The sequence below is a fragment of the Hippichthys cyanospilos genome, chromosome 9 (assembly GCF_059441005.1).
Source record: "Hippichthys cyanospilos isolate Australia breed blue-spotted pipefish chromosome 9, RoL_Hcya_1.0, whole genome shotgun sequence".
In the NCBI taxonomy this organism is placed as follows: domain Eukaryota; kingdom Metazoa; phylum Chordata; class Actinopteri; order Syngnathiformes; family Syngnathidae; genus Hippichthys; species Hippichthys cyanospilos.
The window spans coordinates 16,496,792-16,524,661 of record NC_142377.1 but is presented as its reverse complement, the minus strand read 5'-3'; the positions used below and the strand labels follow the sequence as shown (position 1 = coordinate 16,524,661).

The window sequence follows — 27,870 nt, the reverse complement described above, 5'->3', positions numbered from 1 at the left end:
GAGGCGTGTCGGTGATAAAAAAACGAACTATGTAAGCCAATAGAAAACGCTCTTCTTGAAAACCTGCCAATCAAATCTCCGTATTTGACTAAGAGGCGGAGCCTAATTTTTCTTAGCAAGGTTTTGGTTCATTGTCACTTGCGGCGGTTGTTTCAACATGGCGGCTGCCGAAAAATGGAATGGAAAATCTGGAATACGTTGGACAAAAAATGGTAAGATTATTTATTGATCAGGCCGCGTGCTCTACCAACCAACCATGATGATGTGGCTTTATGCACGTTATTTCAAAAACTAACTAAAATGTATTCAGTAGTCAAGTATCAAAAGAGCGAAAACAAATTAACTTGTACTACACAACTGGAATGCTTAAGTTTTAAGTTTTGGCACTGCGTCTGAGGAAGTCCCAATATTGTGTGGTTCTTCTTTATACTTTCTGTTTCTGTACAGAAATACATGCAAATAGAAACAACAACTTATGCTGTTCAGTTTGACAACCCTGCGTAACGCCAATGTTTAATATTGATGTTATGGTTATTGATGCTGCTTTTACTATTCAAAAAGAAGCTAAACTGCTTTTGGGGTTAGTATGATTTTAGAATGCGTGTTAACGATGAAATTTAGGTTATTTATTAAAGTAACCAGTGTTAATTTACATTTATATTTTAAAGAAACTTTATTTATTTTGACAGGTGGGGTACAATCTGCCATTTTTGTTTCTGTTGATTAAAAAAAATATATAACCTGCAGAACATCTATGTCAAACTTACTTTGTTTTTCCTCCAATTTTAGGAGGAGACAAAATGGTCTCTCGCCAGCCAGGCGGAACAAGTACCTCAAGTAAAAAAAGCACCAAGCTGAAATCCCGGCGCACCTCTGACTGCAGGGTTGACACATCATTAAATCGAGGTGGCAAAAGACAGAGCTATGTACAAAATGATGAATATAATTCTGACTTTGAGGAAAATGCATCAGCCTTCTCCAGTGCGTCCGTAACCACCGAGAACAGCCTTTACCCAACGCTAGGTTGTACGCCCCCTATACAACAAGTAAGGCTTTTATCTTTGTTTTTTACCCTGTTGGCAAATCACATGGATGAACTGAATGTGAAACATTGATATTTCCTAGGTGGCGTTTGAAAGTAGCAGTGTGCAGAGCCAAGTCAGTCTGAAAGATCTCTGTCCTGAAGACAAACGGCGCATTGCAAATCTCATTGAAGAACTAGCCAGGTACTTAACTATATTAAACTAATTCCTATGCAATTGAAATGAAATCGTTCATGCCATTTTTTTAAAAACTATTTTCAGCTATTAATGTATAAAAATGTGGTATTCTCTTTTCCCTCTAGAGTTAGTGAGGAGAAGGACGAGTCGGTGAAGCGCCTTCAAGATGAACATGATAATTTTGAAAGCAAGATCCAACAACTTGAGCAACAGAACTTGGAAATCGCACATGAAAGAGAAAGTATCCTTTCAAGATATTATTTACAAAAAAAATAGAGGTGATTAATTATTGTTATCTGTAATTGTTTCCAACTGAGCTCATTTTTTGAGGAGAATAATGTAGACCATTTTAAAGCTGACTGTACCGGATACATTAGTGCCTTGAGAAATTTTAATCAAATTAATTCCGTGATCATGTTCATTACTCAAAACATTTCTAAAATCATCTATACACATTGAAATGAAAAGAAAAATAATATTAATTTATCACAGCCTCACCCCATTTTTTTGTGATCAGGAAAAATAGCACTCTGTTATTTTGTACTTCACACAGTCTTAGATACATAGCACAATAAAATACAACGTAAACATGTAATCTGTTTGTGTATAATGATTTAATGCTGCAATTCATTTAATTTTGCTATTACTTCTGGTTTGCCTGCCTTGTACACAAGGAGGCAGTATAATGAATGGAGTTCTACTGCCGCTGTAAAATGCTATAATTTAGGTTTTTTGAGAGGACAGAGTATATGCTTGCTAGAATTGTTCCATTACATAGGTCAACGCATTTTTAAATGGATTTTTAAAATCAGAGATGCAAGTAAACATTGTCAGATGCTTTTTGTTTGTCGCACATTAGGTTACACGCATACACACAAAGGTTAGATTAAAGGTTAGATTAAAGCTATAAAAAGTCATCTATGCTATGACAACATATAGTAAAACCTGTCGAGCTCAAGCTTTTGTGTTGATCAAACTTAAAAACAAAACATTAACATAGTATATCAAAAACTTGATGTGGAAAAATGATGATGAGATGATATGAGAAATCTATAGTCCATGGCAACAATATTAGGCTCATATATACAATCTAATTAGGGGCTAAGACAGAAGTAAATTAGTATTTTCTTTGTGAGGGCATATTTAATACATACTAACTATATTGTCTAATAAATCACGTTCGACTGGTGTACTTCTTATATGGAAATGAGTCAACAGGGGGCGCTGTTGTCTCAGGTAAGGCGTCGTACAGTACAGTCAGTGCAAATCTTGAATTCCTACTCGAGGCTGACAAATGGGGAGATTCATTTCAATTTTTTGACGCCTGCCACAGTTGTCTTTTGCAAATGCTTGCAGCTTATTTGCTTTTGTGCACAAAATCAATTTCACGGTTGGAGCAATGGCCCAAACTCGAAAGCATCTATTAAGTTTGGTATTTACTAAGAAGACTATTGTGTGTCTTTTCAATATGTTTTTGTAACCTTTCCTTTGCGCATTGGATGTCAGTTGCTCGCCGCACACCGAAAGCCAGACTATTCTTTTTGCACCAATTTCAGGATAACAACGTTATTATGTTTTATGCACCCTGCTGTCTTCTTTTCAAATTCCACTCAGGTTAACCCGCAGTAATCAGTTGCGGTTAAATTGCTGCAAAATATGAAGAGTAATTGACCCTGCTGGTAAATGGTATGATTGGAAATGGAAGTGCGTTAAATTAGGATGGCACAGCTCAATTAAATGTTCTCTGGCTTGCAGACTTGGCATTTACACCAAAGTTCTAAACTCCATTAAAAGGTATTTGAGAGAGAAAAATGTTAGGTTCCCAGCACCTCGGGGGGGGGATAACGTAGACTTTTAAAGTGTGAGCAAGAGTCATGAACGCACTTCTCGGGGATAAGGTTCTGCCACTTCACAGAAAGGTTAAGGAGACACCAAAGGCAAACACGCTGAATGAGAGACTTGTCAAATCTAATTCCATTACGCCTTAGCTTATCTTATCTAACCAAGGTTCAGGGTTGACAGAGTGTAAGAAATGTTGGGCTATACTTTCCCTCTAAGCCACCAAGGATGAGAGAGAAAACGTAACCTTGATATTTGGGCGTTCGGCTGACATTTCCAATTGAAATGAATTCGTTTCGGGTTTCGTACTCTAAAGTGTGTTGTTATGTGCCGAGGTCATCGTGGCCATCGACAAAGCACAGCGGGAGCCGCAAGTAGAGGAAATCCGGAGGCGGCGTAGATCAAGCTATCCATTTTCATGTATGTCAGGGTGCTGCAATGATGCTCGGAGATGCTTTCATGTTGTCTTTACATTTAACATGCGTGCCCAACTGTAAACTTTTCTTTTTAAACACGTTCACTTTCTCTCACTTCTTAGTCCACATTTTTTTCAGTTTAAAAAAAAGGAAATCTCTATTTGATGCATGTTGTTGTTGTTTTTTAAATGCTTTGCACGGATGTTAAAAAAAACACATTGCACTATGCATCTATAATAAGTCATTTAAAACACCATGTAGTTGAGGAGTTGTCAGGGGTTTAAAAATAGTATAGTTTGTATAATAAGGTTTATTTTAATGGTTGTGTATCACAGTTCTTCTGAAATAGTGGGGAGGGCCCCCCTGGGGGGGTTGCGCGGCAATGCTGGCGGGGGGTGACCCTAGGGAAAAGGATCTGTTTTTGCCATGTGAAGTGTAATTGTGAGAGAATAAGGATTGCCATCTTTTGATGTCCTTGTTTTTTTTTCTGTTTTAGTCTAACCTGTAACCTGTATAAACAGTGTGAAAAGTAGTTAACAGTTGTTGAAAGTTTACTTATATTGCTGTTTGTCTTACGGTTCAAATTGATACAGTTTTAGGTATACGTAGACAATTTTTATAGATAATGATTTTATTTATATTTGGCGCGGGGAGTGGAGGGGCTTTCATTTCTTTCAGGCACTTTGAAACGCTTGGGTTTTTCTTCTGCTTAGACAAATCTTTAACCTATATAAAAGCTGTAAAAGTAAGGGAGTAGTCAACATTTGTTTGTTGAAAGACGGTTTATGTTGCTTTTTCCTTGTGTCGATATCAGAAATATATAGAGATTTAGGTATACGTATACAATTTGCAAAATATAATTGAGAAGCACTGGTGTATAGTAAGGTCTTTTTGTTTTGGGGGAAAAAAGCTGTTTGAAAAGACAACTGTCAAGTCTAATATGTAATTTTTATTTTAATAAGACCTTTCATGGACCAATTTTTTTTCTGGGAAAAAGGACAATGGATTTTTTCCGGACCCCCCAAAACTGCCATGTATAAGATCAAACAAGTTTAAAAAAAAAAAGACAATGCTTTTTTTTTTAAGAAAAAAAATGACCATGTATAGAGGGATTTTCCCCCCGTTTTTTTTCTTTCTGTTTCTAACCTGAGAGAAACCTAAACCTAGTTTTTCGTCCAAATTTTTAACCCCAACTCAAGTTGGAAACACTACCAGTACTTTGATACCCTAACTCTACACTGAACGCGTACCTCTAGTTTGAATGCATATTTTCTTAGGGTTGAGTTGCATCTACAAGGTTATGCAAGCTGTCAGCTTCAATTAATTCACCATCATTGCTTCCTTCCAAACACATTTGTGGGCATCAATCTCCGCCTCTTTTTGTCCTACACTCCTCTTCAAGCTCAATCTGTTTGATTCTGTGTGCTAAAGTAGGCTTTACAATCCCCCTCCTGTGCAAATTTGTTCCTCCTTGAAGTGGATTTTATAATTTCATTTCAGTCTCAGCCTGACAGAGAAGTGAATCATTTTGACAGGGATCTTCAACACAAGCCTCTTGATTTGGAGTATTTGGGGAGCAGGGGGGAGGAGAAAGTTATTGTTGGCAATTTGCGAGTACTGTACTTGGCCCTTGGCTGATGCCCAAGGATGTGGAGAAAGTCTGTTTTTGTAGCATCCGGCACAGTGGAATTTTGTTAGTATTCCTCTTCTTGGATCAGATTGACTCTGGTGCTTGTTGTGCGTCACCATGTTAGCATGCTTTATCTTCACGTGCCGTGGGAGGATTCCATTGCACAGCAAGATATTCAATCAGGGCTGCCAACTGTCCGAACGCAAGCAGACCCCTCCAAAGTTAGCGAGAAGCTAACAACTAGACGTGATCCTCATTAATGCTACTAGATTTTTATCAGCAATGAGAAACAAACATGGACCCTATCAGAAGAATTTATTGTTAGCACAAAGCTAACCCCTAGTGATGGATAAATGAAGCCTCGTGAAACATTTGCACAGCACGATATTCAATCACGATATTCAATCAGGGCTGCCAACTGTCTGAACGCAAGCAGACCCCTCCAAAGTTAGCGAGAAGCTAACAACTAGACGTGACCCTCATTAATGCGACTTTTCATAGATTTTATCAGCAATGAGAAACAAACATAGACCCTATCAGAAGAATTTATTGTTAGCACAAAGCTAACCCCTAGTGATGGATAAATAAAGCCTCGCGAAGCATTTGCACAGCACGATATTCGATCGGGGTGCCAACTGTCCGAATGCAAACAGACCCCTCCAAAGTTAGCAAGACGCTAACAACTAGACATGACCCTCATTAAGGCTACTTTTCATAGATTTTATCAGCAATGAGAAACAAACATAGACCCTATCAGAAGAATTTATAGTTAGCACAAAGTCATTTAAGTCATTTTGTTTTACTCACCACTTCAGCACACATGCACCACTTCTTTTTCTACTCTTGCACACCAGCCTCATGCATTTGCATTGAAGTCGCAAAAAGTGAAGCGCAAAGTGGCGAGGGAACAAATAGAGAATTTGTTTTTTGACCATATCGACTAGCTTCACTGTAAAACATTGCATTTCGATATTTTGCACATTCCCTGGTAAATAAGCTATTGACTTGTCAAGAATGGAAACAGCGTAAACAAATGTTTCAACAATAACCCCGGTGAGGAAGAGCGGCTCCGAAAATGGATGGATTTATCGCTGTTGGAGCACAATATATTCCATGTGAAGGAAAAATAATTTTACTGTTGAATTTTTCTTTGACTGCGTTCTCGTCTTTACATGCTTGATCCAATAAATACAGTAACAACAAATTACGATTATAGAGCAATGATTATGAAAAGTTGATTGGTTTGCAAATTTCCTTTAGTCCAATAATAAAATATACTGCGGTAACAGGGTCCTTGTGGTAATGTTCTTAAACGAAGATTAAAAATATGAGAATCCAGACAAATTGCTCCGAAAGTGAATTTCTAGAGGTTGGCAGCTCGGCATTCTTTCATTGTATACTTTTTTTGTTTGCTTTTTCTCCCAGCCGACTATTTATATTCAAAGCGATGTTCTGTATTGTATATTTATGTCACGGCCGGGGAACAATTTGTTTCAGGGGTAAGAAATCCTGGGAAATTGTATTTTATTCTAATGTTTTGACATATGAACAGCATGCATTTGGCAACACACGACACACTCAATCACGGCTGTGTACGCATATTCAGTTTCTCTCTCCTGCAAGAGCCTTCCTTATTCATGCTGCATAAATAGAGCTCCCAGCAACGGTTTACATGATGTGATGTCCTTGTGATGTCCTTTCATCCGGCAAGACCTCCATAGACATTATCAGTGCTGGGAGGGGCTTAGTTAGACGGAGGGTTCAATCAATGTGTTTCCTCACATTTCTCAATGTTTATGGAAGCTGCCGCATTGCATTTGTCTTGTGTCGGCTCCTCAGTTCAAAATTGCCCCCCCACCTCGCTTTTTTTCCTCCCCTCCGTTTCATTTCCTCAACCTGATTGAAGTCTTCTAACAACCAAACTGTTTCCTTATGGAGTGCTCTGCCAACTATTTCTTCAATACGACTCTACTTTTGAACTTTGATTTCCTCTTAATATCTAGGCTTTTTTTTTTTTTTTTTTTTAAACTGATGCTGAGAAACTCATCAGCTGGGGTAGCGGGGCCACCATCATAAAAATATATGGCCTGGAGGAAACACACTTTATGGTCAACTTGGGTGGGGGTGTGTGTGCACGACTTGCTTTTATTGTAGCGTTTGTGTGGGAGTGTTAGCGCAGGTGGGGAAATGGCGCTCTCGTGCCTCAGTGTGTTTGTGCGTGTCCTAGAAAGTCAGGATAAGACGGAGGTTGATTATTGAATATGTATGAGTTTGTCTGTGTATCTCGTACTCATTATCTTTGTATGTGCCGGTGTGGTGCGATGGTGCTACTGTCATTAGTGGGCTCCTGGGGCGCAGCAGTAGTTCCGCTCCAGATTAGTTTCCTTGTATCTGCCAACTCTCTGTCTGGCACCAAGCCGGCTACGGCGCTGCCCGGCTCGGCTCGGCTCGGCTCAGCGCAGCGTGGATCGAACCAGATGGCGAGAATTCTGTGCGAGAACACAAACTCTTGATTTTCTGGACCTTCTTTCGATCTTTCTTTACTTTCCCGGTCGAGAGTATAATTAGTTGTCCAATAGACAGGCTGATGTTATATTCTGATGGAGTGATAAATATGAGCAAAAATATCACAGTGTTAAAATTACAACTCCTTTTTTCATTGAACACAATCTCATTTTATTTTTGAACTAAATATTGATCATTGGGTACATCAAGAAAGATGTATAATATTGAAATGAATGAATAAACAAATCAAAAATAAAAACAAGGAATAGTTATGAAACACAATGCCCATACCCCTGAAATTAGATCCTGCCTTACCAGGGGCAAAAATATCACAGTATGAAAATCACAGCTCTATTTTTTTTTTTTTTTATCATTGAACACAATATATATGAATATTTTTAACTACGTTAAATATTTGGTACAGTAAGAAATGTGTGCCATTTTTAGTACAAATGAATGAATTAATAAATATGTCAACATTCTTCTTTTTTGTCGAATGTTCTGAGCAAGTCACACATCGGGCAGACTTTAAAACAGACTTTTAACGATAGTGTCAACTGTTTCATCAGGAATGTAAAAAAACATCTTTGTTTTCAACACTACTCTCAGAGTGCAAATTCTCATCTCAGTCCAGTAATTACATTTTTGTTTGACTGTGCAATGTTTTTTTTCCTTAACTTACTGTCGCACAAGGCCTTCAGCGGCAGTACAGAGAGTGTCAGGAACTGCTTGGGCTCTACCAACAATACCTTACGCAGCAACAAATAAAGCTCAACCAGTCCATCGCTGAACTTAGCCAAACACAAGCTCACTATAAGGTTTGTTTACATTAAAAAAAAAAAAAAAATAGATAAGACAAGTGTGTCAAATGCATTTCCATATATGTTGAACCAGGCAAATTAGGGCTGGGCAATAAATCAAATGAATTTGATTAATCTGTCTGTCATTTTAAAAATCGAAGATTTGAAAATGAGCTGAGTCGTGAAATCGCGATGTTTTGCAAAAGTGGCAAAAAGCTGGAAGAATGCTTTACAAGACATGTTTACAATAATTACGACTTCGCTCATTCAGTGAGTCGTTTTTTGACCATTCTTTATCCTAACGCCTGGATGAATAAATAAATAAACAATGCCCAGGATTGAATGCCTAAACTAATGAAAGATACATAAAAATCTGTCTTTGGGATTGAATGAGGTAATTGTGACATTTAACCATTGTGCAGTATTTTGACCATTTTGGGTCATTTTGTCCACATCAGTCTGGCAGTATTTTAGCCAAGGGATGGCCCATTCCTGGTAGTGTGATAAATAGTGGACGTGCCATCTTGAAATTTGACATGTTGTCACCATCAGGGTCAAATTTCAGCTCCCTAGTGTCTTCTTCCAATGCTTTCTGTTCGATATGTAATGCCTTTAATTTAAAGATAAAACTGTTGGACAAAATAGCGCACAATGGTTAAGCAAGTTATGCACAAGCTATGAATCTTTTATGTTAAAAGCGATTTAAAAGCACTATATATTATCGTTACCTGCTATTTTTTTACTGTAATAAGGGTTCGGTAACATGCACATGCTTGCAAAATCACAAAAGTTGTTATTGATTACATTTGACCATTTGGAATTTTAGTACAGCAAACATCATGGAAGTTGACATGCGTGAGTTGCCGTGCTGGTAAAATGTTCGGCGGGACCTCACGCAACAGCTCGTTCATGGCTAAGCGCCAAAAGAATGCATATCAATTGAGTGTAGAAGTCCCCCCAAGTCACTGGGTTCAATATGATTACACCACAGTAAAAGTCTGTCAAGGTCACACTTGAGAAGGGAAGGCACTCTTCAGCAGAAGCATCTGGAGATAGAATAGATGACATGGGCAACCTCATTGTCCCACTGTGGCTCTGAATAATGGGTGTTTGCCTGCTCTCTGACCCTTAGCAAATGAGTCACACTCTCCCTCCCCTAGTCAACTCTAAGATGGGCTTTTCCTCCTTATGTTTATCTCATAATGTGCCTGACCTTGGTTTACCTGCCAGTAATGCTCACTCGAAAATTGGCCTCTTAATCTTACTGCCTCTGTCAGGTCCAAACAGGGTACGGTAAGCGTAATAGTATGGTGCGCGCCATTGTAATTATGTGCGCTGGAAGAAAACGGCCTCCCAAGCATGCATGTGGGGAACGTTTTTACCCGCACATCTGCGCAAATTGAGTGAATGGTGCATAATTCAGCGCTGACAAATTTCGCTTTTGGCCGGCCCGATATTAAGCTCCATGGGTTATAAAACAGCCTTGTCTGTTTGGCCGAAACGCCACATACATTTTTTAGAAGCCTCCTAAGTTGGTCAAAAGACATTCATTATTTTTCTTGTGTGTCCAGGTGCTGAGCAGTGAAAAAACCATTAGTGAAACTACTAGCCAAGCTAATGGCCTACTGTTTGATGGCTCGTACCTCGGTCTTGCTGCTACTCAGACACATCAACCTCAAGTGCGCAGGATGAGTAGCGGAAGAAGAGAAGCCTTGCAAGCTGTCGGTATTCCTAGGCCCGCTTCCCATTTTAGTGAGAATTATCCAACTGATGCCGGTGAGACAATTGGTGAGCATCAGAACCACTATCAAGGAGCTTTCCAAGGCAGTGGCTACGGCACCCAGCAATGCGCAAAAAAAGGTCATTCCCGTGAGAAAAGCTGCGAGAGCACCTTCAGCCAAAGGTACGGTTCTTTTAAAACTATAAATAATTGCGCAATGGGCTACGGCTCAGTTACACCATGCAGCATGTCACAAGAAAAGAAAACCCCAAAGTGCAGTTATTGAACTTCAGCTATATTATCTGCTATACTCAAATTAACGTTCCAAGTTTGATTTAGCATCAACTTGAAAGCAAAAACACACTTTATCGGAAACAAATTTGGGCGTTAAACTCATGAAACCTCACCATACAGACACCATGGAGAGAATCATTTGGCCCATGAGAATAAGAACGGTATGTCCAAACCTCTGCTTGATGATGGGGACTGGGAGGAGAAAAGGCAGCAGCTGCTGCTGCAGAAGATGCAGCTGGAGATGGAGAGAGAGAAGCTGCAGACACGTCTGGCTGAGCAGGAGGCGCGGCTCAGCAGACAGAATCAGCAGCTGTGCCAGTCACGTCTTGACTGCAAAAGGTAGCTTCCAAAAATCTTCAAAAAAAAAAAAAGTTATTTGGAAACCATTCCTTCTACCAAAATGAGGATAAGCAGTATAAAAAGTGGAAAAATACATCGTTCATGCTATAATGCTCAAATGTGTGGGAGCAGAACATCATTTCTTAGTTTCTGTCAGGCTTCAAGAAGCATGCCAATCCAAACACAGCAGCTCATTGGCTAATAACGGAACCTCACAGCTGGACCCTCTCAACGGCCAAGATTTTCCTTCCAGGTAAAGCGAGTAGCCGAACAAGAATGAAATTCTTGAGGTCTCTTTTTAAAAATATCTGATGATAACGCTGTGTGATTTGCGCGGCGTGTGTGACAGAGAGAATCATCCTCCACAAAAAAGCTTGCACGACAACTCTTCGCAAACTGCCCCGTTGGAGAAAAATCTCCATTTTTGTGGTGAGTTAACAAAAAAACGATTGATTCTCATGGCAAATCTGACATGCCACACTAGCCAATGAATTTGAGGTCGAGCTAATAGAAATTGTTTGGAAAAGGGTCAGCGCGAGTGAAACTTGGAAGGTGACTGAACAAATGTTCTGGCAGTTGTTTTTAAGGGCCAATCAGATCCACAAATAGGTGGCCCCGCTGCCAAATAGTAATTTACATCGTGCTAGCTTGACAAGCAGCCAGTTCTTTTGTGTCCGAGCCAGTCAGGAAAAGAGTGAAAACGTTCATGTTATCAAGAAGAGCTTTCAGCGCTCTTATTTGCTCTTCTGTTCATGAAACGCCATTTGCCACTTTTGATAAAATTGCTGCTATGTCACGCTGCCTCATTGTTTACAAGGGTGCAATTTTACTTTCTTGTCATCTGAGACTTAAAGCCCCAAGCCACTCGTGCCTATTTTCCGTACCTCCTCATAGAACACTAAGTTGTCGCTTGAGCCTTGGCAAGTGATTTGTATACATATCTAAATGTTATCTTGGAGCTGAGCCCCTCAGGTGATGTGATTGTCAATCTTCACATCCTGCAAATATATCCTGTGTTGTATTGCTGTTACTCTAGCCTCCCTGACTTTATAGTGTAAATCAGAGTGCACGTTTCTCAACAGATGCTGCAGTGCAAGCAACAAAGGACACAGCCACATCCCCTGTAGAGTTCCCCGCAAGCCCTGCGGAGCTCGACGGTGGAGCTGCCACTCAAAAGACAGCTGAAAATCGGTAACCTTTCAACTGGACCATACATTTTGCGCACAGAAAAAAAATAGATGCATAAAGAACTGTGAACGTGACACCCCCAAAAAATCATTGTCAAACATGGGTTCAAGGTATTTTGTATAGCGTTTTCCTCTATGTTTCATTACTGTGGCTAATATGGCTTCCTCCCACACACACACACACACAAATGCATGTCAGGGTAACTAAAGATTCTAAATTGTTTCCTTTGACTGGATAGGCTCCAGGGTGGATGGATGTTAGGGCTTAGTGCAGACAAAAATTTGTGCATAGAGCTGGACGATAATGGCCCAAAAAATTTTTTTCAGTCAGCACACATTTATCCAATGAAGGTATATTTTATTAAAACAAATGGATCAAAAAGGTGCTTAGCCAACCTTTTGGATTAACTATTTAATTCAAAAATATAAGTGAGATCAACATGATGTTGTCAAGGAAATGAATGACCTATGACCTATGATGCATATTCTCCTTCAACGCTCTCCAAGGAGCTACGTTGTAGTACACCAACCCCTTAAACAGGCTTTTGCGGAGTTTCCATTTTGCCTGGGTAAATTATGACACATCTTAGTTGAGCTAACTTTTCGGCTGTGAGATGCTAAATGAAGCTTTTACTGGGCTAGCTAGCACTGCGGCCAGCCTGTCAGGAGACATGCTGCGTTCCATTAGTCCGCCTGGCGGGGACCTTGCAGCAGGTGTAATTGAACAGACTCCTGGATGCACACATTGCCCTCCCTCCTTTTCCTGCAACAGTAATGAGACAGCGAAAGCAAGCGGCGGCAATGTTAAAAGCAAGTGAGACAACGCTGCAAATTTGAAGCAAGCGTAAGATGGGACCAAATGGAAAGATGAATAAGGATATTGAGAGCAGGTGCAATTCACAAAAGTTCGGTACACTTTTGGGCTTCAATTCTAATCTTTAATTGGCATGCCATGTGCCCAATCTACAGTACTTTTCAGGACTATATGTCTGGGCCGCTACCCGGGAGCTAAAATTTTGGGCCGCCGGCACAGCTCAGCATCACAAATAACTCTTTCAGTTCCAAGTCTTATTGGAAAAGGAAATCTCGAGAAGGCTAGTTTATTTAGCATTTTCACTCACCTTTCAAGGCCGACAGAATATTGCGTGCTATGTCTATGTAAATATGGGTGCTGCCATGAAAGATTGACTTCCGTTTTTCAGTTAGAAATGATGTAGGTAATAGCTGTGTTATAAGGGTTGAAACACTGCTACCCAATGGTCAAAGTTAGCACTACAGTGCTCAATTGGCTTATATCAGGTAAGCATTAGTCAAGTCAGTGAGCTCTTCTCCATAAGAAAACGTATTTGACCAGAATGTTATCATTATTGTTTTTACTATTTTAAAAGACGAGATTTCTCGTCCATGGCACTGAATAGAATGTACTCTAACAGCCTAACGTCTATTAGCTTTGTCAGCTAGCGGTTCCAAATTGTCACCTAGCGACGATAACTCTAGCCAAAAAACCACTTGGTATCTTTACAATGAATTCATTAACATAACATGAACATGAACCAACTACGGTAACCGATTTTATTTTATTTTTTTCTTCATTGAGAATATAAGGAAATCAACATTAACACTTGCGTAGTGCTGAGCTTGATGTTAACGAACAGGGATAGAGTTATCACTTCTCATAAAAGTTCACATTTCCAAGGACATGGACTTCCAGGCCTTTCTGAGACTTTCTAGATTCTCTGTGTCTCTCTTGCAAGATGCAGATGACACTCTGCGACACTCCAAGCTGAGTGGTCACGTCCCTCTGAGAACATCCTGTTTGAAGCTTTGCAATAGTGTCATCTTGGTCTCATGATGTGAACGGCATGAAGAAGTGGACAAAAATAGCTTCTCCTATATATGAAGGTGGATGAAATGGTGCCGGTCATTCTTACTCAAATACCATAATTCCCCAAATGTAAGACGCAACTGTGTATAAGACGCAGCTTTAATTTGGGGGTCAAATTCTGGTATTTTCTATGTTACCGTCTATTAAATGCACCAACACTTTGGCAACAATGTATAAAATATAGCAAAACAGAATAAATAGGATCTTTTGCATACTCTTATTTTCTTGTGTTCGTATCAATAAGTTACGGATTTGTTATGCGATAAGTTAAGCGTGTTTCAGATTGCCACATTGTGCGCGGTCAGTGAACGCCTCGCCAGTGTTGAACACTTTGGAAGCTTTTGCTTTTCCTTTTTCGTCGGGACGCCGTTCGAGTTCATATTACCATAAATACCCAAAGTTGATCAGCATCCGTGTTTCACCAAGTTCATGACTGCGCGTAAATGCCAAAATACTGCAGTTAATAAACGAGTCAAATTTCATTGTTCTGTAACCAGTGCACTTTTAATTGTATCGGCTAGAGACGGCATAACTTTTACATGATCCTCTCCTGTGTGTGAACAAGAATGGACTCGAACGTTAGTTCAGTCTGCTTGCTTCTTTTGTTGGAAAATAATGCGGCAACAATATCAGCTAAGACGAGCTGCTTTTAGCTGCAACCGGCACTTGCTGCTAACAGTAAACTGATATCCCCCTTTAGCTCGTCCCGTTACAGTAATTATTGAAATTAAGAATACGGCCGATATGAAAATGCACATCTGTGCGTCAAAACTCGGCTTATGTGGTTGACGAATCAATCTTTCTTGAATGATGTCGAAAAAAAAAATCTTTTAAGTTACCGTTTATAGGACACACCCATACATTTGGCCTTCATTTTGGGGAAATAAAAAAAAAAAAGCGCATCTTATGTTTGGGCAATTACGATCATTCATTGGACGTGCGATATGAAGCTAGTTTACCTAGCAACAATATGCCCGTGTGGGCCATCTGATCTTAAAGCGTTCAATCTCAATGTGCAAATTGGCAAACAAAGCATGGGTTAACATGAAGTGACCTTATTAATCCTTTCATGAATCCTGTGCCAGTTAGTAATGAGACAGTTCCATCTCATCTCCATCTTGTCTGCCATTACACGCATGCTATTGATTGGCTGAGAAATTGACATGCGGAATATATGCTTTGGCCATTATAGTTTTTTTTTTTTTTCCTTCTATCTCACTGTTTGGACTGCAAATGAATAAGGGCGCCAGGGTGAGACGGCGATCTTTAATGAAAGGGAGCAGTGAGAGTTACAAGCGAGAAGGCATGCAGAGCAGTGTGGACATATTTCAAACTAAATGGGAAGAGCACTGTAAACGTAGGAAGAATAAATCAGTTTCATTTTACTTAAAATATGGAGAGAATTGGGTGGCATGGTACACAAGTTGTTAGTGCTTGTGTGGGTTTTCTCTCGGTACTTTGCCTTCCTCCCACATTGTGAAAACACATGATTTTTTTTCCACCGATTACTCTAAATTGCCCTGAGGTTTATATGTGTGTGAACGCTTGATTAGCGACCAGACCACCCACGAGCAAAGCAAGGATAAATGGGAAAGAACAAGGATGATTTGGAATGTGCCTACAGTTGTGCTAGTTAGTGTATGTAAACTTAGAACTCACAATGTTGTTGTTTTTTTTTTTTAATGAGTCTTTTTTTTTTTTTTGACTGAGATTCTTTCAAGCTTTTGCTTTTATTGTAGAACCTCAAGTGGCAAAACCCAAGCAGTACTTGGACACTGGTCAATCTCAGAATGGTCGATGGCTGCATTTACATGCAGTCAATAAGGTTTTCAAAACCCCAAAATTGGCAATATTTTTAAACTCCCCAAAAGACTCATGGATTAGCCCTCTTCCGACCCAAATATGTGTCCATGCATATGCATTAAGGTTAAGTCCACCAAGAGTCGAACATTTGCTAGTGTTGACGTCGGTAGCGATTGCGTTTTCACGGCCGTGATTGTTCCTAAGCAGCGATGGGAAGAGATTTAGTCTAAAACTCAAAAATAGATCCGATCGTACCGAATAATGTATGGACACAAATGCTTGTATGTATTTTGACACAGAGGGTTTTATTTTGAAATTGTTTCCAGAAAGTACGACAACACCTGAGTTTATCCCGCAAAACCTGTTGCTGCTCAAGAGTCACGATATAAATAACAAAACCTTGTCCTGAAATCACATTCAATCGCCAATTCGAAGCTCTAAAAAAGCGAATTAATTACGCTAGCATTTTATCGTACGATGCCTATTGCTAGCGTTTAGCGTAGCCTCGAGCCTAACTTGAAAACAATGACACAGCATAAAGCCGCACTTTTGGAGTGAGACGGAAACCTGTGGCGAGTTACATGAATATGTGATACTGACATTAGAAAGTATGAAGTCAAAATTACGTTTATGTCATGATCGTATGTTGCGGATTTGATCAGGTTGTCATAATTACAGAAACCTGAATTTGAAACTTAACCAGACTTTTGACTCCATCTAAACATTGTCCTCGTCTTGAAGCGGTACTCCAATAGTAAATATTAGTATTTAAATTCAGCTGTTCCAGGGTCAAACTGCTGTAATAAAAAATATACTGTATATATATATATATACACACATTCCAAATAACAATTATAAACTCAGATATAAGTAAAAAAGAAACCAACCAATAATGAAAATATACCAATTGAAACTGGATACAAATTAGCACCCTCATTTTCTATTTTCGTGCAAATGAATGTTAACGCAATCGTCTCTGAGGGCCTCTTTTCTTTTCACTGTGCAAATGAAGATCATTTGCTCAAGTCGGATTTTACAGCGCATTCGGCTTTTTCTAGTGGATTGCAGCTTGATAGATTGTCCGTATAATCATTAAGGTTTTCAACAAGCTGCAGTTTTGGTTCAATGTCGTTGACTCAGATCAGAGAAAAAGTAAACCCAAAACTAAATGTAAGTGAACCGAAGCCTTCTTTTGTTGAAGCGTGGCAGGCGGGTACTAAATTACAGCTCGCTTTGTAGTGTACTTTCGGTTCTTTAATTATTGATTCGCTCTTTTAGCCAAATCATACAAAGCGGCCAGGACAGACACGTGCTGTTTTCTGACTACATTGACTTACAGAACATCTGTTCGTGCCCATGCTGATTTATTTATTTTTATTTTTTTTCTGAGAATGCAGGCTGCACTGATGGATTTTCTGAAAGTCCCTTGAGATATATCAATACCTGGCTGTACCACAAAGCGGAAAGTCACAAAGTCTCTAGTACACAGTTGAAGCCCTCTGAATCTTGACTGGCATTTTTTTTTCTGCCTTATGCCACCCCTCCGCCCCACCCTCGCACCACCCTGACCAAACTGTACCCCCTCCCCCGCCCTACCCCTTGTTATAGATTGTGACCGCCGTTAAGTGATGCATTATTCATTACCAGCATGTCGTTTGTTGATGGATGGCTGTTTGAGAGCCCTGTCCGTTAAATAAATCAACAAATAAAAATGCAAATTCTCACATTTCGCCAGACGGAAGCTAGCCAAATTCCCTCCCCCATGTTCCCGTTCTGCTTTCCTCTGTTTCCACAAAGCTGCATTTGCTTTCCATCTCTCAATTTTTCTCCCTCTCTTGGCCAGTCACTCTCACTTTTGCTCACTCTCTCCTGCGCCTGTTGACAGGCAGGGAACCAAATGAGGGAAATACATGAACTTACTTGAGTTCATGTCCATCGTTGTGCTTTTTAAAATGTATTTTTACAGTTACCCTCTTTCAGCTGACTTGACCCTCTTAAGCGTTGTCTATTGTCAATCAAATATGTTCACACTTTAGTTCACTTTAAAAGGAAATAGTGTAAAAGCAGTATGTATGTATATATAAATGTGTATCTACAGTACGCACAGTATTCACAATAAGTTAGGTACGGAACATTTGCATGAGGCACACTGAACACGTCGAAAACACGTAATGAGGTGTGTCTATCATCCCAATGCGAATGCTTCCCTTCGCCAAAAATCTAAAATCTCTCAAGAGAAACAAATACTGTGTGTGGATGTGTGTGTGTATGACATCTACTGAGTCTTTCACAATACTCCTAACTTGTCATGAACGGTGTATATATATATATATATATATATATATATATATATATATATATATATATATATATATATATATATATACTGTAGACAAAACAGGTGATAACCTCACAGAAAAATATGTGTGTATTAAAATTGCTATTCTTCATGGTAACGGTATACTTTTTTTATCCCAACCTAAAATTATATAATATCATATATAACTAAAAATAAATTATTAATAGGTAGTGTATATAATAGAAACACTTATTCATATAACGTATTTTCCGGAATATAAGGCGCACCTAAAAGGTCACATTGACATTGAGTTATTGTGCTATTGAGAGTTTAGAGTTATTATTTGAGATATTATTATTATTACTTTGACTATTTCTATTTTGTGATTGAAAAAGTTTGAAAATATGTTATTAATTGAGGGTGCGCCTTATAATCCGGTGCGCCTTATATATGGAAAAGTTTTAAAATATGTCATTAATTGAGGGTGCGCCTTATCCGGTGCGCTTTATAGTGCGGAAAATATGGTATCTTTTCATGGAAAGAACATAGATAAAATTAATAACGATGAAACAAATAAGATTTTTAATGAAAATCACTGTGCAAATTTTGAGCCGGATTTAAATGTCATCACTGACTGTTGCAAAATTGAGCAAACTAATTATTACGCCACAACTGGCTTTTAGTTGAGTTTTCTATCATTCGTTAGGTTATCTGTCTCTTGGGTTTAGTTACCCCTAAACCTATTCTGTTTTTAAAGGCAAGTTTATTAACTTATATTCATCACATCTGAAACGTCAACACTCAGCACAGCTCCTTGTACAAATGTCTTCTGTTGCATACATTTTTTTTCTGTTACTTTGCGGTTTACCGGTGCATGAAAAAGCAGTAGAGACAGTTGGGGAGTTCGGGACTGACATGGTAATTTTGTCTACGGCTGAATGCAAATGAAATGACAATTAAAAAAAAAAAAAAAGAAAGTTTTTCTCCTTTCTCTGCGGACCGGTACTAAATGATCCGCAGCGCGGTGTTTGGGGACGGCAGAATAAGCACATGGCAAAATGCGGCGGCCCTCACCTCGGGGAGCTGCGAGCGGCGCTGCATGCCATGCAAATGGATGCGCCTTTAAACGAGCAGAGAATTATGTTAGCAACTTCACTGGAGCATGCGTTGAAGAATTCATGTTTTCTATTTGGAATGGTTGTCCTTCCAGTGTGTATACGTTGAATAATTTATCAAGCCAGACAGACTGAGGGATTGAATCTCTATTAGCCTAATCTTCTTTGTTTTGCTTTATTTATTTCACTGCACATTCCCTCATTTCTATTCCAGGCAACACGGCATCAGGTTCTCTTGCACTTTGTTCCTCTCATAGCTACAAGAAATTTTGCACTGTATTTTTTTTGGACTAAGACGCACTCAAAATTCATTAGTGTCCTCGGTGTATGGATGTCGATTTGAAGTTTGCTGCACTGGTTCGTTCCTCCCTGGTGTGCGTCCTATGAATTGATTCGCCCTATGTATAAACATTTCAAAAAATAAGCGTGTTCATTGAGACTTCACCACATAACCTTATAAACCAGTGTACCCTATATGTTCCGTATTGTAATTTTGAAAAAAAATAGTCCTGTTCATTGAGACTGCATTTGAGAACTCGGGTGTGCTTTTTACCCAAATTTGCCTTATATTTGGAAATTTCCCAAAAGTGACATGTTTGTTGAGACTGTGCCTTATATATATTTATTTTAATTTTGAAAACTGCACCTGTTCATTGAGACTGCTATTTTTTGCATTGCGATTACTGAGTATGCCTTATGCCTGAAAATGTCCAAAAATTAAACCTGTTTGTTGAGAATCATAAAAATCTGCCTTATAACCCATATTTGGAAATTTAGACCTGTTCATTAAGACTTCGTTTTATACTCCGGTGCGCCTTATAATCTCCTACGCTCCATATATGGAAATTTATATTAAAAAAAAAATAGACATGTTGCTTGACACATTACAATCCGGTGAAAAAAATATCTCATTTTAGAAATCAGTCCATAGTTCATCATCAATGACTTATTTGTGTTTATGTAGCAGAAGGTAGTTGGTAATATTTTAGCTAGACCCCCATGTTGAACGTGGCTCTTTGCATTTCTGTTTCTTGGTATCTCAGCTTCCTCACATTTAAGCTTGAGCTTACAGTATGTTGTTTGGAAGTCTTGTTTGTGTGGCAATGCCCCAGTCCACCGGAAAACTGCCAGGCTTTTTTAAAAAGCGCTCTGGCTATGACATGCCCAGCAGAGAGAATGCACTGTATATTGAATCAAACATCATCAACATTACTCTTTTTTTTTTTTTTATCCCCTCCAGGATGAACTTCTCTGTGGTTGAATTATTGGACAACTTAAGTCCCATTGCAACACATGAGCAAAGCAAGGCGTCATCCTGGAGGCTCAAATCATCGCAACGCGAACCGACCCTCACTACGCCCAAACCAATTTGCACAAGTCTGCGTACCCCTGTGGTGCCTTATCGTCTGAATTGCCTGCAGGACTTGGAAGAAAGCCAAATATTGGAGGATATTTTCTTTATTTGCTGACAAGAAAAAAAAAAGAAAAATGGAAAGTTTTACTCGCTTGATCTAGCCACACATCACAGATCAGTGTTTTTTGAGGGAATATATATATATATATATATATATATATATATATATATATATATATTCCTTTTTTTTTTTTAATCATACATCTGCGGAGATAGGGAATAGTTGCTTACCAAGTGACATTACAGTGGTGCCTTGAGACATGAGTTTTTTATTAAAGTTTGGCTGATCTTTTGCTTTGACTTGAGAGCAGAAATTGAACTCAACTACCTGTCTTTCAGAAAAGAGGCTTCAAGCTTCAAATACCACACCGTTGCTTTACTGTTCAACTAAAGCATCAAATGGAATTGTAAGTATCTCAAACAACTGCAAAGCTTTGCGATGTTCTGTACTAGCTTAATGCTAACACGTTGCAAAACACCATTGAAAACACTCAACAAATCGAATCTGTCTTTGCTGCGTTTTAGTGCTAAAGGCAACAGATAATTGAGCACAAAACAGTGCATTAAACCCATCCAGGCAGACAATGAACAACACTCAAGCTTACACTATTTGCATTCTGCTAATAATATAAAAAAAAAATGCTGTTTACTTACAGTGGTCTTCTTTGTGTTTCTTCATGGTGGGTATAGTGCCCCCTGGTGGGAGGTCTTTCATGGCAGGAGGCGTTGCAGTGATTTAATCAATGGCTCAACTCATTCAATGGCAATGATTTATTTTAATTTTCAGTGACCCCAATGGGGAGGGCGATTTAACATTTTCAGTGTTTTGAGTTAAGAGTGGTCAGGGAACAAATACAACTTGTATCTGAAGTATATTAATTAAGCCGTCTCAAATAACCTGTGCAATATTTCAAGCCATTAAAACTATATTTTCCAGTATCCTGAAAATCAAGACGCCACACAGGACCGTTTATTCTAGACTGTGCTTTATTATTGGCCTAAGCTGAGACGCATCATTCATTTGAAAATTACAAAAGAGGAGTCAAGGGAACAAGAAATTGGTGCAGTCTTTCTTGAGAGTCGGGCAGGAGCCGAAAGCGCATTGGCCTATCAGAAGCTTAGTTCTTCAGCAACCTGGCAAAGCTGAATTATGCAACATTCATTTCCCCACCCTCCATATGTGCTGAAATTTGGAAATACATCTCCATAGTAACTTTTAAACCACATGATGCCTTTCCAGTCACTGTAGAGTTTAGGAAAAAAAAAAAGGAATAGTTTCACAGCACAAAAATATGACGGTAAATCAGTTTTGTTTCGATGGGATAGTGCAGATTTCATTGACTTTTGCTCTTGGTAAAAGACAGTTGAACAAGATCAGAGCTCTGCCAAATAATACAAAACAAGATGCAGAAAAGGGAAGGAAAACAGGGTTGTTTTTTTTTTTTTAATATGACTAAATGGTATTTTATAGGGATGGGACGAGATCTTGTAAGACGACATCTCGCGAGATTAAAATGCCACGAGATTTGCTGTGGGGGGGGCAAGTAGAATGGACTACACAGGGGAATGCGTTGAATGACAGTAAAACACGCAGGCAAACGTGGTGAGAAGGCCAGCCAAGGCTTCAAAATAATGCCTTGGGTCACTTTTATTTTTTGAAATTCTTTCAGAAGCATGCCTCTACAACAGTCACTTGACTTTGTATTGAACAAACTCGTCTTCCTTTACGAAGTGAGTTAGGAGTTGCCACTTTCTTTACATTAAAAAAATGCAACATTGTTAAAAAAATCCATTCAATTGCCAATTCGAGGCCAAAATGTATGGCACTAAATATGTGACCAAATAATGCTGAAATTTTATGGTACTGCTGTTGCCAACGTTTAGTGAAGTGTCTATAGCATAAATTAGCCGCTAGCTAACAGTGCCCCTTGAGAGGCAATTTAAATGAGTGCACACTTTGATGCCGACATCCTGACACGGTTGCTGTTCCTACCGATCACTTTTGAAGATACCAGGCTGAGTCAAATGGGCCTTCTGTGGGTCTGACGTCACTTTGTTTCACAGAAAAAATAACATGTCTAGAAACCTGTCTAAAACATAACATTTAAGTTAAAAAAAAATGAATTTTGTGAATTTTCTTGCAGTCTGCCCAATAAAAAGAAAACCGTTAAATCTGGAAAATTTAAATTGGGCATAATTTCATATACACACTTTTGCCCAAATCTCGTCTCGTGGACTCAATCTCGTGAGAGCTGTTGTCTCGTGGGATTTGCGTCTTGTCCCATCCCTAGTATTTGATGTCACTGATTTTATTTTTTATTAAGAATTCATCTCTTTACATTACAGAAACTCACTTTAAATCCCAAGGCAAATGTCTGATTGTACAATTAGTTCAGAAGGGAGCATTAAACTAGAAGCGGCCATTAAAAAAAAAAAAAAAAAAGAATCTTCTATATATATTTTTTTACTTTGATGAGATGGAAACCAGGTTTGATATGCACATTACTAGTGATGGACAGATGAGGCTTCATGAAGCAGTTGTGATGCTTTTCCACTCCTCTAGCTGGCACGCTTAGTTCAAAGACGTTCGGGAAATCCAATACATTTCTACGACTAAAATGCATCTTTAAACCCAGAGCACCATCCGGAGGAGTGAAAAAAATTCACAAGTGCTTCATGAAGCTTCATTTTCCCATCACCACACATTACTATTATATACAATATACTGCATAAGTAGGCTAAATGATTTGAGTTCCCCTTTAAACCAGTGAAGCTAATTTCCAAATGTTAAAAACAAAAATGTACATAAGGCTTCGAAAAACAGTAGCTTACTGCATCGCTTTTCAAATGTTCACCAGAAGTCGAATAATCAGTCGGTTGTATTTTTTTTCTTCTTCTTTTCTTTAGCGACGTCAAACGCATGGAGAGGTAATGTGACGGTGATACAAAGTGGCACTTTTAAGCAAGACCCCATCGGTGGCGATAATAGAGCTCAGATCTTGAGTCAAACACAGCACAGATCCAAATAAATAACACAAATAAATAAATAAATAAATAGATTGCCCCGAAAAATAAATAAACAAGGAATATTCAAATGTGTCTTTGACATCGCTTGGTCAACAGGAGCCGTTTTCTCCATCTTCTAAGAAGTGCTGAAGGCAGGAACAATGATCATCTGCGGACCGCAACAGTGGCCCGATGCATGTCATATAAAAAACTATTTGGTCACGTACCAACTCATAGAAAAATAATGCCATGAAAGCATGCATATCATCTCGGACATGACTTGGAAAATAAATACAGAAATGAATAGAACCTATTAAAGTCTTTTCTGTTAGAAAATAGGTCAAGGTGTGTCTAAGCTCTAACTGAGGTCAATGCTCTCCCTGACGGTTTTCTGGATAAATGCCTTGGTCAGGTCCTACATTTCGCACTGTATCCTAGCAACTTTTTTTTTTTTTTTGTACCTGGTTTTAATGAGCATTACCATGTTTTCATTCATATATATTTTTTTTGAGTATTTAAAGTATTTTACCCAGTCCTTGTAGATAGAAGTAAAAGTCCTATAAAATATGCAAACCTATGTACAGAGGAGAACAGAGCAAAAAAAAGAAACCATTTACAGTATATTCATCGGTTTATGTTTACATATCTATATATATATTTATATTCGGACTTCTGCTTTGTCTGCTGTCGTTTTGTTTATTTTTTTTTTCCTCTTGTAAACGTGTAGCTTACAGTTGCGGGCGAATGAAGATGATGTGCTTGGCATTCTACCACCTGTGGCTCGAATGAATCCTTTTTTTTTGTGTGTGCGTGTGGTTTTGCATTGCAGTCAAAGCGGGCTCAGCGCATATTGAGCTGATTGACTTAAAGCCGTTAGTGTTGCTCGCTCAAAGATGCTCTTTGCGGCGCTCGCCGTGCTCGGGGCGTTTTTATGAGCCTGCGCAGGCGTCCTCGGAAGTCAAAGCAAACATTTTTGGCAGGAAAAGTTCACTTCTTCGATGTTTTGTTTTGTTTTTTTAACAACCCAACTTATTGTGATGCGGAATAATCAATCATTTATAAGAGAAGTAGTAACCATTGCTAACGGGAAGCATTGTCTTCCAGTATCATATAGCCTTATAAAAATTCACATAATAATAAATATTCATTGCGTTATCTCCAGCAGCTGCATGGCCAATAATTCTGTTGACCTTTTGTACATACTGTATATTTTACCATTACCTTCAATTGTATTCGAAAGTAATACGAAACCTACTTTAGGTGTGCAGTCAGTATGATAGATAAACAGTTTTTTTTCTCCACATTTATTGCTACACTCCAGCGCTTTTATTTATTTTTATTTTTTTGGATGTACTGTACCTCTACATAAGAGTTTGGACTATAAGGCAACATTTTCCAAAGCAGGGATCTCCAACTTTTTTTTTTTTGCTATGTGAACTGTTTCCCGAGTAAAATAAAAAGAGCCAGATATCATTCTTGTATATCACAGGTGTCAAACTCATGGCCCAGGGGCCAGATTTGGCCCGCCAACTCATTTTACGTGTCCCGCAGGAAACTATGTATTTGAATTATTATTACTGATTCTAATGTTCATGATAGCTTCATATCGAACATTTTCAACTAAAAATATAACATTATTTTTGGAGACCCCTGCTCTAAAATATTTGCGTCATACCAAGAATTGTTGCAGGTTACCTACTGGAAGCCATTTATTGCCTACACTTACAATTTTACATTACCCTTGTGCAGTATTTTGACTATTTTTGGCTCTTTTTATTTCCACATCATTCTTGTAGCATTTTATCCGAGAGATGGCACATTCCTGCTAGTGGGATGACTCAGTGGTCGTGCCATGTTGAACTTGAACTCTTTCAGTGCCAAGCGTTCTTGGAAAAAAAAAAAAACGTCTAGAGGGCCAGTATACTTAGCATTTTTACTCACTTTTCAAGGCCAACGGAATATTGTGCTATGTTTATATATATATGGGTGCTGCCATATGAAAGATTGACTTCCATTCATCAGTTAGAATAGATGTATGTGTGGAAACACTGCCATCCAATGGTCACAGTTAGCACTACACTGCTTACCTAAGGTTGGCTATTAGGTAAGCATTAGTCAAGGGTGTCAGCTCTTCGCCATTAAAAAGACAAAAAAGTATTTGACCAGAATGTTATTATTCATTACTATTTTAAAAGACGAGAATTCTCGTCCATGGCACTGATTGAGTTAAGACGCTGTCACCGTCTGCTTGAAATTTTTGCTCCCTGATGACTTCTTTCAATGCAAAACACCGCACAAGGGTTAAGCCTACCTTTGACTTCGTCACGGGTTACCTCGCCCGCAGTTCTGATGGTGCGATAATGCCCACTTGTATTTGAAGCGTAATGCGTGATTATACTGTACATACAATTTAGAAGACGTGGATGGAGCATGCATCGAAGATCACGACACATCTGAGCGGCGATACGGAATCGGTCAGAGTTTTGACATCATAATAGTGCGCTGGCTGCTTGCAGAAGTGTGTGTGTGTGTGTGTGTGTGTGATTTTTCTTGAATTTTAGACAAGAGCACAGTGTTGGCAGATTTTGCAGGTGACAAGGCACACCTCGACATGGTGACAGCCCGTACGCTACATGCACTTTTTTTTTTCTTTTTTTCTGAATGCAGGAGAGAGCAAGGGTCGCGACACATATTCATTTTGGTTCAAGTTTCAAAGAGAAGTTGTCTGTGTGTGTGTGTGTGTGTGTGTGTGTGTGTATGCGCGTGCAAAAGCATAAACGATATGTTTGGAATAGAGTCGAAGATAATTGTCCTTTTCCTCTAAAATACTTCAGCCTGATTTTTCTGGAAGCCTGCTACTGAGATGTGGCTTTTTGCATTTTCAGACAATATTTACACTATCGTGCATTCCTACGCACGAATCCTATAGCGCCGCCGCATACCGTGTGTCAGCAGATCATCAGAAAACGGAATGCCTGCAGTTTTTGGGAGCTGCCAGATTTGCGATTCGTCCCAAGCAGAGCAGCGTCTCCAATTCCTCAACTCCCTCCCCACCCCCCAAAATAAATAAAAAAATTACAGCCCAACATCATCAGTAGCTGTTCTATTTACACACACACATATATCAAATATGTGCATATAAGTACATATGTATTTGCTCGTGATTAATATCTGCTTATCCATATACGCCGAATATATGAATACATTTTCTTGAATGCTCGTTATACGTATATATGCACTGCAAATATAAACAAGTTCATATAGATCAAAGGTTTCTGATGTTTCTCTATCTATGAGGTTAGGATGTTAAAGTTAAAAAAGATAAGGCTGTGATGCGGAGCAGCCCATCCCATCCCATGCACTCTCCGTCCCCCCAGAACACGAACAAAGTCAAATAAATAACTTGGAGTGATTGTAAACTAACAAAGTTGAGAGACCTCATTTTGGTCATCCGACATAGTTTTGCCTGTATTCCAAAAGCGTATTGGCAATATATATGTATATATACACAGACGTGTTGTATGTGTATATATATTGGAAATGTACACTAGTTTTGAGTACAGCTCTTGAAAGAGATGCAGTGGTCCAAGTATATTAGAGCTACAAGTCCTCAGCAATAAAAACGTTTGGTCTTTTGGTCCCTAAAACAACTAAGGAATGACAGGTAAGACTCCCTGGAGACCGTTGCTATGGTTCTCCTTGGCAATGGTATCCCCTGGAAACGGACAGGCACTCCAAAGCTAAAGACGGCCATCCCAAATCCAAACCAATTTTTTTTTTTTTTTTTTTTTTATATCCTGATAATGTCATACTTACAAGTCTTTCCTCTGGAATTTGTTCCTTGATGTATCAAGTCGATAGGCCCAAAAGCAAACCAGACCAAAAAATAGCGCCTTCAGCAATCCTCTATGCGGTTATCTAAAAAGTTCATATTGTTCTTGTTGGACTTTTTGACAGCCGTTGTTCCCTTTGACAGTTCATCAGGGTTGGTCATTGAAAGTGTTTTATGTCTTTGACGTTTTTTCCCCCCCCGCCATTGTTCAAGTGAAAGTTTTTGTGGTCCAAAAAAGGTAGCTGTCATTCAAGCAGGGTTCTGAATGGTGCATGTGTGTGTGTGTGTGTGTGTGTGTGTCGATACTGTGTGTGCAGAAGAAAGGGTCCGGGGGCAAACCGAGGTGGTCCAAATTCTGACTGAGTTCCAAAGTTTTCGGTACATCCAAAGGGAATTTTCCATGAGTCTGACAGCTTTCTCTGTACCTCGATGTCCTCTCCTTCTGAAGCGGCCTCAGTGTTCCACATGTTGCGTTCTACAGCGGGAGGCAAATAATCAACATATAATTCAGCTTTACAAAACCTGGAAAACACAATACAGAGAATGTTTACGTGAAAAGAATTGAC

The 27,870-nt window shown here is 39.0% G+C and overlaps 2 protein-coding genes across 7 annotated transcripts in view; one reads left to right on the top strand and one right to left on the bottom strand.

The window, feature by feature from the left end:
• Window positions 1–143: 143 nt before the first annotated feature.
• kiaa1328 (KIAA1328 ortholog) lies at window positions 144–26,533 on the top strand. Of its 3 annotated transcripts, none has more exons than XR_015866574.1 (12): window positions 144–212; window positions 790–1,046; window positions 1,126–1,226; window positions 1,346–1,461; window positions 8,304–8,428; window positions 9,982–10,313; window positions 10,545–10,763; window positions 10,921–11,016; window positions 11,113–11,192; window positions 11,846–11,954; window positions 20,293–20,873; window positions 26,358–26,533. XR_015866574.1 is itself a non-coding variant. In XM_088422975.1 (11 exons), exons 1-11 carry the CDS (start codon window positions 158–160, stop codon window positions 20,519–20,521), a joined length of 1,719 nt encoding a protein of 572 aa, XP_088279101.1. In that variant the 5' UTR covers window positions 144–157; the 3' UTR covers window positions 20,522–21,109. The 3 variants fall into 3 exon arrangements, 1 of the variants encoding a protein (XP_088279101.1); XR_015866575.1 differs by lacking the exon at window positions 26,358–26,533 and adding an exon at window positions 21,157–21,782; XM_088422975.1 differs by lacking the exon at window positions 26,358–26,533 and having other exon boundaries at window positions 20,293–21,109.
• The window catches only part of celf4 (CUGBP, Elav-like family member 4), a 99,820-nt gene continuing 93,385 nt past the window's right edge, over window positions 21,436–27,870 (bottom strand). For 3 of the 4 annotated variants that reach the window (XM_088422976.1, XM_088422979.1, XM_088422978.1), the window contains exon 14: window positions 21,436–27,779. The gene's annotated coding sequence lies outside the window, so the exon portion shown is untranslated. Of the gene's footprint in view, window positions 27,827–27,870 lie in introns of all 4 variants that reach the window. The other variant, XM_088422977.1, reaches the window with a different exon arrangement.